The 18664-nt window shown below is 41.4% G+C and overlaps 1 protein-coding gene across 1 annotated transcript in view; it reads left to right on the forward strand.

Annotated features, from left to right (window-relative positions):
* igsf9a (immunoglobulin superfamily, member 9a) overlaps positions 1-18664 on the forward strand; it is a gene marked incomplete at its 3' end in the record, with an annotated part of 47969 nt that overhangs the window by 15121 nt on the left and 14184 nt on the right. The window contains exons 6-13 of the mRNA XM_084572413.1: positions 1790-1901; positions 5596-5737; positions 12814-12959; positions 14088-14230; positions 16332-16616; positions 16961-17077; positions 18158-18308; positions 18544-18650. Of these exons, the coding sequence (XP_084428539.1) occupies positions 1790-1901; positions 5596-5737; positions 12814-12959; positions 14088-14230; positions 16332-16616; positions 16961-17077; positions 18158-18308; positions 18544-18650 (1203 nt within the window). The remainder of the gene's footprint in view (positions 1-1789; positions 1902-5595; positions 5738-12813; positions 12960-14087; positions 14231-16331; positions 16617-16960; positions 17078-18157; positions 18309-18543; positions 18651-18664) is intronic.

Genomic DNA, 18664 nt, shown 5'->3' on the forward strand with positions numbered 1-18664 from the left:
TTACTTTTTTAAATGTTTAATTAATGACATTTTATATTCAAATTGTCAAAGTTTAACATGACTTATTTTCTTAAATTCTTTCAATGTCTGTATTAAACACTGATCAGGCATCACATTATGACCACCTTCCTGATATGGTGTAGGTCTCCCTTGTGCCTCCAAAACGGTTGTTACTGATCAGAGAATGGACATGGTCCTTCTGAGGGTGTCCTGTGGGTTGAGGGGAGGGGCCTCTGTGGATCATCCCACAGATACTTGATCAGTTTGGGATCTAGTGAATTTGGAGGCCAGGTCTACACCTTGTGCTGATGTTTTTTTAGTTGTTCCTAAACTGTTGTCGTGTGTGTTACTGTGTCAGGCTGCATCCTGCTGGGGATGGCTGCTGCCATCAAGGAGTGTCATTGCTATGGGGTCGGGGTGCCTGGTCTGGTCTAGGTGGGTGGTACATGTCTAAGTAACATCCACATGAATGCCAGGTCCAAAGGTTTCCCAGCAGAACATTGTATTGTCACAAGATGGTCAATGTTATTTACTTCTCCTGTCAGTGGTCATAATGTTATGCCTGATCGGTGTATATATTACATATGTTTGGGCAGACAGTGTGTAGATGTAGGGCAACTTGACGAGCTGCTTAACAGTTGGCAAACAGATGCAAGGCAGTGATGTGCTTCATGAGCAAATAAACACAAAACACAACCCCATGTGACTGCAAAGCAGCTGCAGGAAGGTGTAGCTGACAACTTGTTCAAAAAATAACCAAACACTACCTCACCTTAATTACATGTGCAATAGTTGACTTAATATTATCTCTGTACAATGTGCAATTTGTTCTGTAGTTCTCCGATAATGTGCAATTGTCCATCAGTGCAGTATTCCCAATACTCTCTCTCTCCCTCTCTCCCTCTCGCCCTCTCGCCTGCTCTCGCTCTCTCTCCTGCTCCCCCCACCCCCTCCCCCCACCTCACATTCCTAGAACCAGTCTAACCAGTCTATCTATTTATTATTATTTATTACTCTGTCGCCCACATTGCCCTCTCCTGTGTTTAGTACCTGAAGCTAAAAATGTGTACACATCATCACCTTCTGCATAACGCCTTCATACTTCCTATATTGTAATATTACAGTTGTATATTGTTTCTATATTTTGTATTTATATTTCTATTGTATAGTTATTTCTATATTTTATACTTCTTTTTAACAAAACTGCTGACTCTGAGAGCCCTGCACAAGATTTCCAATGTGCCTGGACTGTTGGTTTACGCACAAATGGCCAAATAAAGAACCTTGAACCTTGAACCTTGAACTTGAATGATGGGGCTCTTGCTCCACTACATGAAAGCTTCACTGAAAGGAAGCCTTACCTGTGACCTCATCAGAAAATCCAGTGAAGTCTGAAGAACTTTGCAAAGGGGCATCTATTTAAGTCAGTGAGGTTTTGGCCACAGTCACTGAAGGTACACTTGGAGAAAAAACATGACGCGGACTGTTAAGTGTAGAGTGGAAACATTCTGTTTTGGGGTTGTTTGGTAGCCAGTGGCAGAGTAAACACTGTGGGTTTAGAGGGACGGATGGGTTCTGCTATATATCGTCAACTTGTTGATGCAGATAGCATTCGGTACGAAGTAGTGACGTACTTGAAAAGTTTGTAGTGCCCAAGGTTTTCCAATTTTCACAATTACTGTCGTTTACCTTACTTTGTGTGCGTGTCTGCTTGTCTCTCTGCATATGTTCCTATCTTCTGTTTACATCTATAATATTGTTTACATCGTCCTCCGCTCATATTTATCAGGAAGGAGTCTTATCTCTGCGAGCAGTGAGCATGCAGTCAGCAGGACAGTACACCTGCCACGCCTCCAACTCCAAGGGAAACGTGACTGGCGTGACAACAGTCAAGATCAAAGGTCAGTTGTTGTTTCTCTGTCTGTCGGTCTGCCTGCCTACCAATTCCTCCAGTCTCTGTGATGTCTGTGTGTCTGACTAGCTTGAAGCCACCGCAATTTGCATATCTGTTTCTCCCTCTTGCATCATACGACAGAGGCGTAGCAGACACTCAAACTGAATTTGTCTCTTATTCTGTCACTCTCTAAATATTTCCAGCATCATGATATGAGACAGGATATCATCTGGGATTTTAGGGGGCCTCGCTTTATCGGGATAACGCTTTGTGTCTGGCTCGGTTTTAAAGGCCTCGGAGACATTGCAGGTTGCTCTAGCTGAGTAAAATGAATAATGGCTCTGTTTCGCCATTAATATTATTAAAAAAAAATTCTAAAACTGGATGAAAAATACAAATGTTATTTTTGCAGTCTTAAATGTTTTCAACTTTTCCCTTGATGGAATTTAAAAATTCTCAGGTTTACAGATTTACAGTCCAGTTGAAGGACAGATGCATGTAGAATATGCTAATAGGCAACTGTGTATCATTGGATTACACCGACACACCACTGCATAATACACTGTGGTATTTATTTCTGACTTCCTCTACTCCTACTCCAACTCCTACTGCTGATGTTACCCTGGAGAACCAGGACTCATCTGCAGCGTGGTGCACGGGGGAAATAGTTCATCGTGGTGTAATGATCACGTTGAGGTTTCTTTTAATTTTGGATTCTCAAATTCACAGCGGTCACAGTTTGAATGATAATCATCATGAGCACATACTGCCCTAGTACTGTTAAGTCTTAGTCACATTATCTGAGCTTTGGCTGCATTTTTCTGCAGCGTTGCCACATAGATGGATTACGCTGGACTAATAGCTGATCTGGATCAAGTCTAAAAGCCTTAAGTAACCGCTAAACTGTCACTCGTGAAAATATTCATCGTGCAGTCAAGATTAGCGACCTGATCAGTAATGACTGCTGGAGAGATTAAGTGGATGTTTATACATGAGACATGTGGTGTTTCAGGCTTCCTTTATTAGCTCTTTGCAAATAGTACACGTGTCGTGAAGAGGTGGGTAGAGGCGGGAGGTTAATGTGGCATCAGAGCACAACTCTGCAGTTGGCTGAAATTAGTTTTCAAGCAGTTACACTGTATTATTTAACAGAGGGTGACAGGAATGTTTTTTGGGGTTTTTTTGACAGATTTATTTCAGTCATGTGCAATTCTCACATGCACTGCTCATGTCCAGACTACACTATACACATCTATTGTTGACTTTTGCCTTGGTACGTATTACCGCATTAGTGAGCATCATGAAGGGCGGCACAGTGGCCGCTGATGCCGCAAGAAGGTTCCTGGTTCAAATCCATGGGCTGACTGGGGAGTTTGCATGTTCTCCCTGTGTCTGCGTGGGTTCTCTCCGGGTACTCCAGGTTCCTCCCACTGTCTTTGAACCTGAAAATGTCGTACACAAATGTTTGAAACGCAAATCTTACTATTATCAGGTTTATTTTCAGCATCAGTCCTGAGGTACGTACACACCAAAATGACGTCAAAGAGTTACCATAGACAAAGCCCGACTCTGACGTCACCTCGTGTTGCCTGTGTTTGGACCAAAAAGCTGCACTTCAGCACACCACAAAGATTACAGTCAACGGTCCGCTGGGACATATGATCTGAGCCTGTGTGAAAGGAAAAACTTTTCACACCAGCAGGTAGCAGTAGTCTGAAAATAAAGAGCTATTATTAGCGGAGAAGTTAGGAAGAGCTACACTTTCATTTTTCTTCTCATGCACTGGTTCATCCAAAAAGCCAGCCTTAGACAGATGGGTCCCTCCTTAAGAGCTGGGTTCTGCTCAAGGTTTGTTCTTGTTAAAAGGGAGTTTTTCCTTCCCACTGTCTCCTTCGTGCATACTCTGAGGGTTTCAGGCCGGGTTTTATAGGCGTTGTCAGACAATTTGTATTGTTATTGACACTATATACATAAAATTGAATTGAATAAATAAATAAATAAATAAATAAATAAATGAAAAACCAATCAGAAATACAGAGATCACGGTATTTTTTTCTTCTTCTTCCATTCAAATCCACCAACCTATCTCTTGTCTATTACAGAAACACATTTTGCATCACAGAATTTCCCCACCTGTCTCTTCCATTTGTTCTCTCTTTCGTTTCCTAGGATATGAGTTCAGTCTAATTGACAACATACTATCATATCCCAAATGTGCCACTCTTTTGTCAAGATAATGTCCCTGAGTAGTACATTACTGAGCTGTTGATGCATTGATCTCCAATAGCTGTCCAGGCTCTCACAGTTCAGTGGAAGAAGCAAACCTGCATTATCTTTGTTACATCTCAGAGACGATACCTAAATGGCAGAGTTAATGGAATTTAAGGGAGAGTAATATTGATATTCTCACTTCTGGTTAAATGTCAGACTGCATTTCGTTGTGTATGTACCTGTACTACACGCAGTGTCAACAAAGTGGAATTTAATCTAATCTATCTACAACAAATTATGTGAAGCTATGTTAGTCTTTCAAAATAGTTGCTTATTTTCCTGTACTGCTCTTAACCAGGATTCTTTCTGGCAAAACGGTATTGAGTCACATTGAAATGAAAGGAAAATAAGGTACGTGCTGTTAAGATGAAAAAGGCAAATGTTGGTCCGTTGAAACTGGTGCTTGTATGTCATTACTTTCTCAGCATTGTCACTTCGTATGGAGAGGGTTGTGGGTTGTCTCCAAGTGCTCCAGCTTCCTCCCACAGTCCATGCACTTTAAATCAGCAGGTGATTCAGTACTGCATATAGGTGTTACCCTCTACGGGATAAGTGTTTATAGATGGATAATTATGGATAAGATTACTAAATGTAAATCTACAAGAAAAAATACATAAAATCACATTTTTCATTTCTTCTATATTGTCTGCCCTACTGACACAGTTCCTTAGACACCAGATGTTTTTGAGCAACGATAGATGACTTTTTCTGTGGATTTGTTGCCCTGGATGCTCAAGTTATTTAGTTTTGACACAGAAAACACTGTCAAACACTATCATACAGCGATCAGGCATAACATTATGACCACCTTCCTAATATTGTGCCGGTCTCCCTTGTGCCTCCAACAGTTGTGGCTCATTAGAGAATGGACATAGGCCTTCTGAGGGTGTCCTGTGGTGTCTGAGAACAGAACGTTGTTAGTGGGGGCCTTTGGGTCCTGTGGGTTGAGGGGAGGGGCCTCTGTGGATCATCCCACAGATACTTGATCAGTTTGGGATCTAGTGAATTTGGAGGCCAGGTCAACACCTTGTGCTGTTTTTGTGTGTGTGCATGTGTCAGGCTGAATCCTGCTGGGGATGGCTGCTGCCAACAAGGAGTGTCATTGCTATGGGGTGGGGGTGCCTGGTCTGGTCTAGGTGGGTGGTACATGTCTAAGTAACATCCACATGAATGCCAGGTCCAAAAGTTTCCCAGCAGAACCTTGAATTGTCACAAGATGGTCAATGTTATTTACTTCACCTGTCAGTGGTTTTAATGTTTTGGCTGATCGGTATAAGTATTCTGCAGTTCTCAGTCATGATGCAGTTCCAATAGAGATTTTTATTTTCTATTTCTGGACCTTTTACAGATTAAGCGATTACCCGATTTATAAATAATGAAGGAATAACTCTGAATTAATATCACGTCTCTTGTCATCTGGCTCCGTCTAGGTCCGCCCGTCATTGTCATTCCTCCCAAAAGCACCTCTCTCAACATGTCCCAGACTGCACTTCTGCAGTGCCAGGCGGTGGCTGACCCCCCCAACATGACCTACGTTTGGCTGAAAGGAGGAGAAAACGTCCATCACATAGAGTGAGTGCAGTTGTCACGCAGCTCATGTTTTCGGCCTTTGATGTTTTATAAAGTGCTTTCGAGAAGGTGGAGAATAATTTTACCTTCCTGAGCGTTGTCTTTTTTATATTCTAAATGGAGCATAAGAATGGTTGTTGCAGCTACTTCAAATCTAACTTTGCACTTTTCATGGATGATTGCCTGCCTTCTGTTTCAAAGAGAAGAGGCAGTAAGCACAACATAAACAGGAGAAACACTGCAAATGTGAAATCAACAAAGGACAATCACTCATAATAACTATTTGAATATAAAATGGGAAATTATATATATATATATATATATATATATATATATTTTTTTTTTTTTTAAATAAAACCATATTCTTCTTGCACGTATAGAGACTAAAATTAGAAACGTGTCTCCTAATAGGTCTTAGTTGTAGGCAATAGAGCTACAGTACATGAAAGTCTGTGTCAGTGGACCAAACAAATCTCGAAGCAACGTTTCTTAAAAGCCTGTCTGACATGTACTGATGTGCCGGTCCACTGAGTGATGTGATGACAAATGTTGAAGTTTCCTCTAAAAATGACATGCAGTCAGTAGAGTGAGTGTAAAAATAGGCCCAGTGCCTGCTTCTCTCCGGGTCTTGTGTAGGCGTTGCTGTGGTCTGGATACATGCTGGTGACTGAGGGCCCATTTAGAGGACCAGCTCTGCACTAATTGTAGAATCACACGATGTACCCATGAAATTTACAGTCATTTGAATCAAAACCCATACATTTTTTATATCCCTGAATTATTCAACATACACTCAAAGGCCCTTCTCCTTAGGTACAAAAAGTCAGCTGAGGTCACTGTCAAATGAAACAATGATGTTGGGTTCTTTACATGTTGGACATACAGTATCTCCAGGCCTGATATTTCTGTTTGAGTATGCTAACTTTTGCCTACTGAAAAATCTTAACAAACCTGCAGTTCTCCCTTAAGACATTGTCTTGTGCTACCTGTTTTCATCACAATATGTGCAGTGCTGTGGTGAAGCTTCAGACACTTTCAAGGAACCTTCAAAAATAATGGCATGAATAGTTTTTGTTTGCCCAGACCCACTCAGCGACGTGGAGATCCAGGTCGTACAATCTGCAGCAGGACGCCTCACTCTCCTGTGCCTGAAGCTGTTGTGGAAGAAGTATTCATACATAAAAGTACTTTGGTCCCTCTGACTGATCTGACTGATATTGCATATGACATTATTAAATTATTAATAGTGAATCATCGCTGCTTGTTGCTGTTGGAGCTGCTGCTGCTGATGCAGGTGGAGTTTTATACACAGAGACAGCAGATAAGGAGTCATGAGATAGATAAAGAGAGAGTAAAGAAGAAAAGTTCTGATAAACCAATCTGCTCCTGGACTTCTCCTCTCATTTTAGATTTGTGGCGACATGTTGTTATTGAATATGTATTGGAATAAAACAAAGTGAGCAGAAAAATCAGACATCTAAAATGCCTTTAAGTAATACCTCAGTGAGCTGTTGATATATTGATCTCCAACCACTTTTCCAAACCCCGCAGCTCAGTAGCTGACGAAACCAAGCCTGCATTCTGTCTGTTGCACCTTGAATGGTTAGAAAATATTGACGTTCAGAGTTGATGTAATTTAAAGGAGAGTATTGGTAACGATACAAGATGTCAAGCTGGATTAGCCCCTTAATTTAGATTCTCATTTATCAGCTTCTGGGCTTTCTGACAAAAAGCTGGAAAACCATGTTTAATCTTTAACAACGGCTGTATTTGCATGCACTGAACTAATTCTGATTAGCCATTCCAACATTACATTCTGTTCACTTCAATTAAATTTCATTTCTAACTATCCCAGACTGCCTCGAGACACTTTACAGAACCCGCAGCCTGAAACCCCCAGAGCGATCACCAAGGCGATGGTGGTAAAGAAAAAAAAAAAATCATTTTTAAACAGAAAAAAAACCTTGAGCAGACGATAGGGCCGGCCGGCTCAAGGCTAGAGAGACAACACAAACGATTAGAGGAGAAGAGAGCAGCAGAAGCAAGCAAATGAATTCATACATGCAACCAGATTAAACCCACATGCAGGATAAATACATGGCATAAACAAGAGTACATGATACTAGCTGATGCATGATACATGGGAGATTGATCAAAAGAGTGAACAGAGTCAGCATTCAGAGTATTCGTTGTGGAAAGCGCGGTAGCTATGCAGCGTAATCATAAAGATACTGTTCTCAGAAAAAAACAGGAGCGCAAGGGCATAAAACTATATCAGAGATGACAGTAGTTCTATTACAGGTGAGTTGGCTGGCACGACGTGCGAATAGGAAGTATCGTAAGGTCGGAGAATTATGCATGGCATACTGGTAGTACGAAATGGGGCCAGGGCCACCGATGAGAAACATGCAGCTCGCAGATCGAGGAATGCCCTTCCAGACTGGAGAGGCGAGGGGAAGGGAAGACAGAGAGAGACAGAATGAATGACATGTCATACAGAAGAAGCACATCAATAATGCATCGAGAGGGAGAGAAAGAGAGAGAGGAGAGGAGAGGATATGAGCTCTGTGCGTCAGTGTGTTCTGATTGAGGTCGTTACATGAGGCTTTTTTTTTATTCTTATCGGGCTATTAGTCTGAATATTAGTGGAGTACTAGTGTGCACGTAAAAGCAGACAAATAAAAGCAGTGGAGTAGAAAGTACAACATTTAACACAGAGGTATAAAGTAGAGTAGAAGTGCAAGTTAAAACTCTCAAAGGCAGGACACAGATCCGGAGGTTTTGTAGTAAAAAGTGCCGGGTAACTTAGACTTTAGAGTTAGATAAATTTTATTGATCCACAAGGGAAATTGCTTGGTCACTCAAGGGAAATTGCTCGGTAAGGAGGAGACTGCAGATGATGGTTGGTTGTGGCAGGCCAGCAAAGGTGAAGGTAGGCAGGAAGCAGGCTGATTTGGCTGTCTGAGTCGGTGGAGGGGTGCCAAGCTGGGCCCGAATGGTAATGCTCCTGGTACACAGAAAGGATCAGGTTACAAAAAGTCGAGCGTGAGTGCTAAAAATGGATTTCACAGACAGCCGAGATCAGGGACTTACCGTACAGGCAGACACAGCCAACTGTTGTGGAGTGGATGAGGGACCAGGGCAGACATACAGCAGGGCTTGGTAGATGGAAAGGCTTCAGGTGATTGCAGAGCCGGAGCTGATTTGATTGCCACGCCCAGAGAGTCACACACACACACACACACTCAGAGGCAAAACAAGGAGAAGAGGTATGAGGGAGGGCAAATACAAGAAACACAAGGAATTGGAGAGAGACCACACCACAACAGTGACACAAAATTGTACTCAGGAACAGTAATTAGGGCTCGATGTCAGGCGGCAGAAAGAAGTTCGATCCAACGTCTCCCTGATGGCAGTCCGTGTTACTGTATTGTCAATACGAGTAAAACATTTAAACAGGCACAAACACGTTAACGGAAATTAACACTGGCTGCTCTAAGTTGTTGTTTTTTTTTTCCCCCCACTGGTCAGTGCTCGTCTAAGTTCCACGTCAGAGAACTTGTATGAAAAGTTTCCTTTGATAGACTAGATCTTTGCTGTAATCAAGCCAGTGATGAAAGACTGCTTTATTCCTCAGGTATCTGTCAGAGAAAAAGAGAGCAAAGTGTATATGCCAGAGATGATAAAAGGTGGATTTTCTTGATTCTTTAGATGTGAAATTCAAATAGGCAAAGAAAAAAAAAAAAAAGTTAACTTGCTCGGAGCTTGACATTTTATGCCAGGGGTTTTAAGACGGAGCCCAGTTTCTCTTGAGTTTTTACTTCAGGAAATAGGGCAACCTCCGAGTTCACGTATAAGTGTTGCAGTTATGAAATGCCAAATATACATAGCTATGGTAAGATTTTTACATGTGAAGGCTTATTCACGTGTGCCATGGTACATATCATTTTATCATCTGATATTAATTTATAATATCGGTATACACTGCCAAAACATTAGGCACACAAAGCGAAACTAATTCATTCGAATATAACAGTCCTACGCTACAACCCCCGTTCATGACTGTTGTAGAAAATGTTCAGTTTGTGTTGAAGCAGTGTCAGAAAGGTGCTGATTCAACTGTATGATCACTTTGGAGGATGTAGCATGTGATGCTGTTAAACTTTATTTAATTAAAGTCAAAAGTGGTTCTGTTATTTAGCCTAGCCCACTGACTAAGAGGGGGTTGTCACAATAATAGAAACATGTGTTAGCACAACAGAATTCAATAGTACTACAAACCCAAGCCATTTTAAAGAAATGCTAAATACCAATGCTGACATTGTTATATTAGAATGCATTCCTTTTCGCCAGTGTAGCTAATGGCCTGGCAAAATGAGTGTAGAATATCAGACGCAATAAATCTTGAATGGAAATGAACTTGGATAATTCAGTAAATTACTCAACTAATATTGAACATGTCTCAGTGCCAGTCCAGCAGAAATAAGTGACTAGCTGGTGAACACAAAGGACATGTGGCAGAAAAAGAGATAGCTATGGGTATTAGTCGGTGAATATTGAACTCATCCGTTGGACCTGAGCACGAATCCAAATGAGTGATAATGTTTCTTTTGTGCCTGTTGTCAGTGTGAAACTCTATGAGGTGGTAAATGTAATACATTTGTGCCTTTGTCTGTGACACAGTTTATGAGTGGGCACCCAGGGATGATATGTCCAAACACACACATCTAAAGCGATATGCATACATGAAAACATACAATGAAAGAATAGAAATTCGGATGCTGTAAAAGCTTTAGTCATGTCACTCTGAAAGAAAAAAGAAAAAAGAAAAAGAAAATTGGCCCAACGCTGCAAAGCACTGAATGAGCTTTTCTGTAGGAGAGGCTTCACAAAAGCTGTGTTCGGTGCCAGGGAGAAGATCCGAGTGAGTGGGGAATGGTTCGTGATTGCCAGCATATCATCCACCAGACAATTGAACACTCTCTTAAAAAACGGTGGCTGGGACGGGGTCAGTTGAGCAAGTGCGGGGCTTAATTTGCATTACTTTTCCTCTCGAGCGTTTCTCTGCCACATTTATCACTGCTCGTTATACTCAGGTTAATACTCAACCTGATTTTGATGGCGAAAAAAAAAAATTCAGAGAGGCTTTTGGGAGCTGATATTTAATGCTGTTAACAGCTGAGTGGAGCGCACGAGGATTATGCTGATTATCTATTGCTAATTTTGGGAAATGAGATCCTTTGTAATTGCTTTCTTAAAAATAGTGAGGTGATCTTTGAGAACGCCAACAGTCTTCCTATTGGGTTTTCTCCCTTTTCTCTCAGGTTTCTTTGCAGTTTTTTATGTTGATTTGTTCAGCTCCATTATTGTTAGGGTGGAAGTAAGATTACAGCATGTAGCATTTTATTATGAAAACGAAATGATCGTAGGAAAAGTGAAGAACTGATCGGTGTACACCATTATTAAAGTTTAAAGCCTAGTTAATTGATTTCTTTGCCATATTTGCCACAAGAGCTCTCATTCTGACCAGCCAGCTTCTGGAATTGCTTGGAAGAAAGGCGTACAAAAATACAACCATTTTTATACACAGTTCCCCATTTTCAGGAACTCAGATGTAACTGGACACATTGGTACTTTGCCCAGGATCCTTTGCTATCAATGACTGCCTATAATCTGGAACCCATGGGCATCACCAAAAAATGAGTTTCTTCAGTTTTATCTCCAACAACTGACTTGGCCACAGCAGAATGTTTCACCTATTTACCATTAAAATTCACAGGTTGCTTTGACAGTGTTTGGGATTATTGACCGTCTCTGCTGCGAACCATCCACTTCTGAACTCCCTTGGCAACTTCGGTCTTCTGTTGCCATCTCCATACTTGTCCTTTAGGTCCAAGTTGATCTTCAACTGGTCTGTCCAAAAAACAAGATGAAACATGCACCGGCGGACTTGATAGGTTTCTTAATGATGTTTCGCCGCTCATCCAAGTAGCTTCTTCACTTCTAAATGACTTGTGGGGAGTTGGGGTATTTACTAAAACATCTATGCGTGATGCCCACCTGAAACTCTCGTGACAAGGTGCTAGACATTAAGGTCGATGGCCTTGTCATTTGCCGATGTGGTGTTCCCTTTAAAATCCCAACTGCCGACATGTTCAAGAAACCCTACAAGTCTAGTTGCCCTTGTTTCAGCAAATTTTTTATTTAGACGGCGTTTGACAAAGTCTTATCTGGACTTTCTATGTGCTCTCAGGGTTTATGAATAGCTTGCACCTTGTGGTGATCCTCTGAATTTCCTTTTGTGAAGTCTTCTCTTTACAGTAGACTTGTGATGCGTCAGCCTCCTGGACAGTGTTCTTTATTCAGCTGACTGTTGTGTAAGAGTTTTTTTATTGCTATTTAAAGTTTCCTGCCATCACCACGGTCGCCTATGGACGTCCGGCCCTTTTTACGTTGCTGTCTGCAGCTGCTAAGGCAGAATGATACAGTAAATATGCAATAAAAGCTCATCGCTAAAAAGCTCTATACAGCTGCACAGCTGGTGATAAAGCATTGTGGTTACGGCAGCTGGCCCCTTTCTAATTAGTCATTTGATTCACTGAAGATATAAAACATATTGATAAGTGGAGCTTATAAAAACAGAAGGATTTAGGGATATTGACATTGATTCAGAGAAAGAGTGGTGACGAAATATATCTAGGTTGCTTACGGGGAAGTATGAGTCATCTGACCTACAAGGTAATTAACCCAAATGTGTGAATGACAGATTTACATGCATAATATAATGCACTTGTGAGGAGCCTGGTAGAGTCCTCAGGTTTTTTCTGTCAATGCAAGTATGTATAAACTGAGTGGGCGCTCCTCTTCCCACTTCATCTGAAATGAAGTGAAATATGTTTAACCTCATTCTGTACACAGTAGTGAATACCTGACAAGAAAAACCACCTACACCGTTGATGCCCTGAGAGCCTGTTTGACACGACTGGAATTGCAGAGCGGAGTTGCTGCTGTTTTATTCTGGAGTAGCTTGCTTGTCCTTTGTACTGTATATTGATGAAATCCCATGTGTTTCCCTCAAGGTCTCTGAAGTCGCGAGTGAAGATCATGGTGGATGGGACTCTGCTCATCTCCAGTGTCATCCCAGAGGATTCTGGAAATTATACATGTGTGCCGACTAACGGCCTGCTGACTCCGCCAACCGCCTCTGCCAACCTCACAGTGATGCGTACGTTTCTGTTTGTTGTCTTTAGTCGTGAATCCTCATAAGATGAATATTAACTAGGTTATTATGAAGTATTTTAAACTGTCCTACTTTCAAAATACTAAAACATAAAGAGTAAGTTAATTCCAGGCTGAAAATCAGTGTTTCACTGCTCTTTCTAAAGGTCTGACCACAGACAGGTGGGGCTGCAGGGTCACTTGAGTGTGACTGTAGCAAGATTAAACCTCTGGAGGTTAAATAAACACGATTTCCAGCTGCTGTTAAGTTGTTCTTTAAGCTGAGCTACCTTAATTGCTGTCACAACAAAAATTAGTAGAACTTATACTGTACTTAATGTGTCTTTTTAAGCTCGTTGCCCAGGGAAACACCACTGCCTTTAAATAATCACAGTGCACAATGGTAGAGAATGTAAAACAGTCATCTTTATTAAAAGAAATACCTACAGACAGTTCTTAAAAAAGTTCAACCAACTCCTAGCCTAACCCCAAAGGCAAATGGCTTCATCAGACAGGGCTAGATAAAATGTAGACTTTACAGATGACAGGAAGTAATATAGAGAGCTTTGGAAGCTATTGCGGCCAGAGCATACTGTATATATTAGCAATAGTCCAGTTTCAGCAGTAGTCATGGTAAGAAATAGAGAACGTAATAGAAAAACATCAGTGCAGTCTGCAACTGATCTTTAAAACTAGATCACTGGCTCCCTTGAAACTTTCTCTTATTTCATCCATTCTTTATTGATGAGTTTTCTTAAAGATATTGTAAATATTGCTTGGCTACAGAATACAGTACATGCGATGTAGTGCTGCAGTTGCAATAGGAAATACAGGCATATCTGCGTTTATAACTTGTGTGTTTCGAATTTGATGACTTTTTAAGAAAATACACATATTGTGGTGTGTTCTTTTATTAATGTTCCTGCATTAAATACTTACAGCACAGTTTTGGACAATAGTAATAATATGAACAGAAATAGGTCAGCTGAAAATACAAGTAGGTGCACTTATATTAAAAACATACAACCAAGCAGTTAGTTTTCCAAATGAATCAAAAGTTTTCATTCATCTGGTAGGTATGTGATTCCCACTGTGTAGAATCAATTAGCTGTATCTAAACAATGTCTGTTCTCAGACCCAGCCCAGGCCCTCCAGATGCCCCAGGAAACGTACCTTCCCACGGGTATGGATGGTGTGATCTCCTGCCCGGCTGCAGCTCAGCCTCCGCTGCTCCGTGTGGACTGGACAAAAGATGGAGAACCACTTGATCTGTCCCTGGTAATGGAAATAATGATGACTCCCAGTTGGTGACTCATACCCCGTAATGCATGCCCAACCTTTACTGTGTGCCTAAAGTCACATGTGTACTCTGTTTATTGATTCCTGACACTGCACACCTCACAGGGTAGCAGCGGCTCAACCCATTCATTTTCTTTTAGCGGAGACATGTACGACAGCCGTCAGTAGCCCATCATGTGAAAGCTTTTTATTTATTTATTTTTAACAATCAGCCCACTCAACTTGCGTACAGAACAGCACAGTCCTTGCTATCACAGTGTCACAACACTGATGTAGACTATATGACACATATAAATATATATATACATGCTGTATATTCTTCAAAAAATTGAATAGGACATTTCCTCAGTTCACTGATGGAAAATCCTCCTTGCTTTCAGGTGCAAGGCCATTCAATCACATACATTTTAATGGATAGGGGTAATGTGTTCAATCTTAAAAGCTTTGGAAGGAATCCCAGAGGAGTTTCTTACAGCCCCTTGCTCTCTCGTTTTTTTCTTTTTTTCTTCCACTTTCACTTCAATCTACTGATCACCTCACTGGATGGATGAGTGTACGAGCCTTTATAGATGAAGGAGAAGGACTGGGACATCCCAGCATTTTTTAACCTTTGTTCTTTTTTCAGAATGGAATATTTTATTTGCACTGACTTCCTTCTTTCAACGAAAGAATGGGGTGGCCACTTTTAAAATGATTCCTTTTGTTTTGCGTGCAAAAGATCCATCCACTTTTTTTCTCCCCGCACCTTCACATGCTGGGTTGACCCCCCTCCCCGGCACTTTGGTCTGAGCGATGGACATGTCTGCGGATGATACGCACCACAGGAAATGTGATAGGTTCCTGTAGTGCTGGACACAGATGCTGGAGTCAGGCTGTTATTCTGCCAATTATCCCAATTCCACCGCATGGATGTCACAAGCTCTCGTACCCGCAGTAATACTTACCCACGGCCTCACTCTGGGAAGGATAATAGCAGTTTTGACTTCATTAAACTGAGTGTGAACATTTAACGTTGTCAAAGCGCAACACAAGCCTTCTGCTGTGGCTAAATGGAAAACAATGACCCAAAAATGTTATTGCTTTTAATGCAAATGCTTCCAAAACTGATTTTGAAAGCTTTACAGAGAATTTATATAAGATGCGTTAGGATACGCCTAATGGGAAAATCTTCTCCAGGTACTTTAAATATAATCTTACAAAACCTGTGACATTAGTAAACAATGCAGTTTTTTTTTTTTTTTTTTTAAAGAAGTTCAGTGAAGTTCAATCTGCCCAGTAGGGATTTAAGCACTGCAGGATTGTGGCAGGCAGATATCAAAATATTATTTCTGCAAATCCTTCAGGCACAGCTGAAGAGCTCATATGGTTACAGATTACCTGTCTTAGCCTTTTAAGCAAGCCTATAGTCAGGAGAACACTGAACAACCACGGTGTGCATGGCAGAGTGGCAATGACAAAGCATCTGCTCTCCAAAAAGAACATTTCTGAACATTGGAGTTTGCTATACATCAACTGGACAATCAGTGATAATCATTGTCATCATTGATGGACTAATGCATTCTGAATTATGTCAGGACATCTGAATCTGAAGAGAAATTGGGTTATGCAGCAAGACAATGACCCCAAGCATACAAGTTGTTCTACAAAGGAATGGTTAAAGAAGACTGAAATTAATAATTAATAATCATTAATTTTGGAATGGCCAAGTCAAAGTTGTTGTGAAGCAAGCAGGTCCTGTGAGGGACATCGCAGAACTGAAGCGGTTCTGTTCTGAGGAATTCGCTAAGATACCTCCAAGCCACTGTAGAAGACTGATCCCCACTTATGAGAAATGTTTAATTGCAGTTAATGGGCCACCCCTGATACTGAAGGCAAGGATTCACATGATATTAATTTGTTTGATTGGGTTCCCTTTGCCTAATGTTAAGACTTGTGTGACAATCTGCTGATGTTTTGAATCAGTTTTATGTAGAAATGCAGAAAATTCTGAAAAACTTTTAAGTGGCACTGTAAATACTGTGTATTAGCTCATTTTCTTTCTAGCTGTTAGAGTGATGTGAGAATTGTGCATTTTTCTCAGCATCCAGGATGGACATTGAAACCAGAAGGCTCTTTAATCATGGCTACAGTCAATGACGATGCGGCGGGCGTGTACACGTGTACTCCATACAACAGCTACGGCACCATGGGTTCATCTGAGTCAACTAATGTAATTCTCCAGGTTAGTGTACACTCCAAACCACCCGGGTTACTATCAGAGAGATATGGTTCATTACATGCCGCCGCCGTAATTCTTAATGTAAGCATATTACATTTCATGCACCATAAACACCATACTGTTGGTCAGACTTGCCCTGAAAGCTTGGTAGCTGCCACTGAGTCTGTCATTCTAGTTCTGCTAAACTGCCTGTCTATGCTAATGTGAGTTTATTTTAATTAGCCACTACTGCAGCTGTCACGGCGAATTAAAAATGTAACAGAAATGACATTTTGTTGACCTTTTTACTCTGACATGCGAACCCTCTGACATTAATAGAAGTCAACTCAGACTCACTACAATGGTGGCACTATTGGGGAGTTAATTGGGTGGCTAATCCTTTTGTTATTAAGATAATCTTGCTTAAAAGCGGCAGTAATCCAGTCTTAAAATCCATTGTTGGCATTGCTGCAATCTCCTTGATTCTGCCATATTGCTTTGGCAATTCACAGGACCCCCCATCATTTAGCACCATGCCAAAGAAGCGGTACAAGCAGGATGCTGGTGGAACCCTGCTCATCCCCTGTCAAGGAAATGCAGACCGAACAATTAAAGTGACCTGGTCCAAGGTAAATTGCCCACAAAGATAATTTAAAAGTATTCAGACCTGTTTTATTCACGTTACCGCCAATGTTTGTTTTATATATTTATTGGGGGTTACATTTAGTCCCTGCGTCCATTTGACTCATAATGACTCATCCTGCACTCAAAGATGTATACATGATTTTATACAATCAGACATGTTTCAGGGTAACTTGATAAACTGCACTTGACCTTAGCTTGTGGGTAGTAGTAGCTGGCAGAGCGATATCATGTAGGAGGTGTATGTTTTGAGAGCAGCTGGCAAAAATGTAGTTTAGTTTTTTCAAAGGAGTATGTTCCAAGTCGGATTTCTGCATTTCTACCTGATTGTTCATGTATGGACATGGGTGAAGGAGTTGCGGATGGATGCAAACAGTCCTACACAGGTCTAAAGTATGTTACGCTGTAGGTGCTAATCCAACCCACTAATTGGTTATCCATTCAAGTATGGAGGATCTAGTCAAATCCCCTGTATAATTACACCCTGCCCACATATTCCATTTCACTTGGAAATAAGTCACGTTACGGAAGTAAATGTCAGGCTAGCTGCCGTTTCACATTAACTCTAAGGAGTCACTACACTATGGCGAGTGTGGGCAGAAGCCGAACCCCCTTTCAACACACTGAGATCAGTGCAGCCGCGTCTTTCCACGATGGGGATTAGCGCTTGAAAGAGCAACTCTCTTTCCCTTTTCACTGCGAACACACCCTCTTCCTAAATTCGGAATGCCTCCGAGTCCAGCCAATTAGATGATAGTAACAAAGCAACTATGCATTTACTCAAATTTAGTGTGAAGCCTCTTTCTAGTCAAACTACAAAGAGAGAGAGAAAAGTAAACATACGTTGTACTGTGACTGGCAATAAATATAATGTTTTGTTAATAATCAGTTAAATGCATTTTCTGATTTATGTTTTATTCGTGATCTGTTTGTCTAAATTGATTAAGCCCATTTGTGAGCTGTATGCCATCAGTTGTCTCTCTCTGTCCGTACTGTATGCGCGCATGAGCTGTATATTTATAGAGACGCAGACAGTTTTGTTTCAAAGTTCTTGGTGTTTCTGCTAGGTCGACCGGGCTCGTCGCACTTCTTACTCCATAGAGCCCAACGGTTCTCTGCTGCTGCAGCCTCTCGCCAAGGAGCACCAGGGGTTGTGGGAGTGCAGCATTTCTAACCGCGTAGCCTCTGTGAAGGCCAGCACACAAGTCTTCGTCATGGGTAAGCGCGATGATTACATGAGCTGTCTGTATTTTTAGTTATTTTCTTCCCAAATAGTTTTTTTTTTCTGAGTAAAACTCTATCAAACCCAACGCAGGCCAGATGTCTGTGCCTCCGCTCCGCCTCCGATGGATATATGTGGTACATCTAGAGATGGCCTCTAAACTTTTGCTGTATCAGGTAGTTGAAGTGCTGGCCGTTTTCCATCAACTCCTCTCCATTCCCTCCATTACAGGAACCAGTCCCCATGCGGCTACTTCTCTGTCCGTCTCTCCAGGGGTGAGGCAGGCCAACGTATCCTGGGAGGCAGGCTTTGATGGTGGATCAGCACAGACATTTTCAGTTTGGTGGGTGTA

Source organism: Chelon labrosus (assembly GCF_963514085.1).
Source record: "Chelon labrosus genome assembly, chromosome: 22".
Classification (NCBI taxonomy): domain Eukaryota; kingdom Metazoa; phylum Chordata; class Actinopteri; order Mugiliformes; family Mugilidae; genus Chelon; species Chelon labrosus.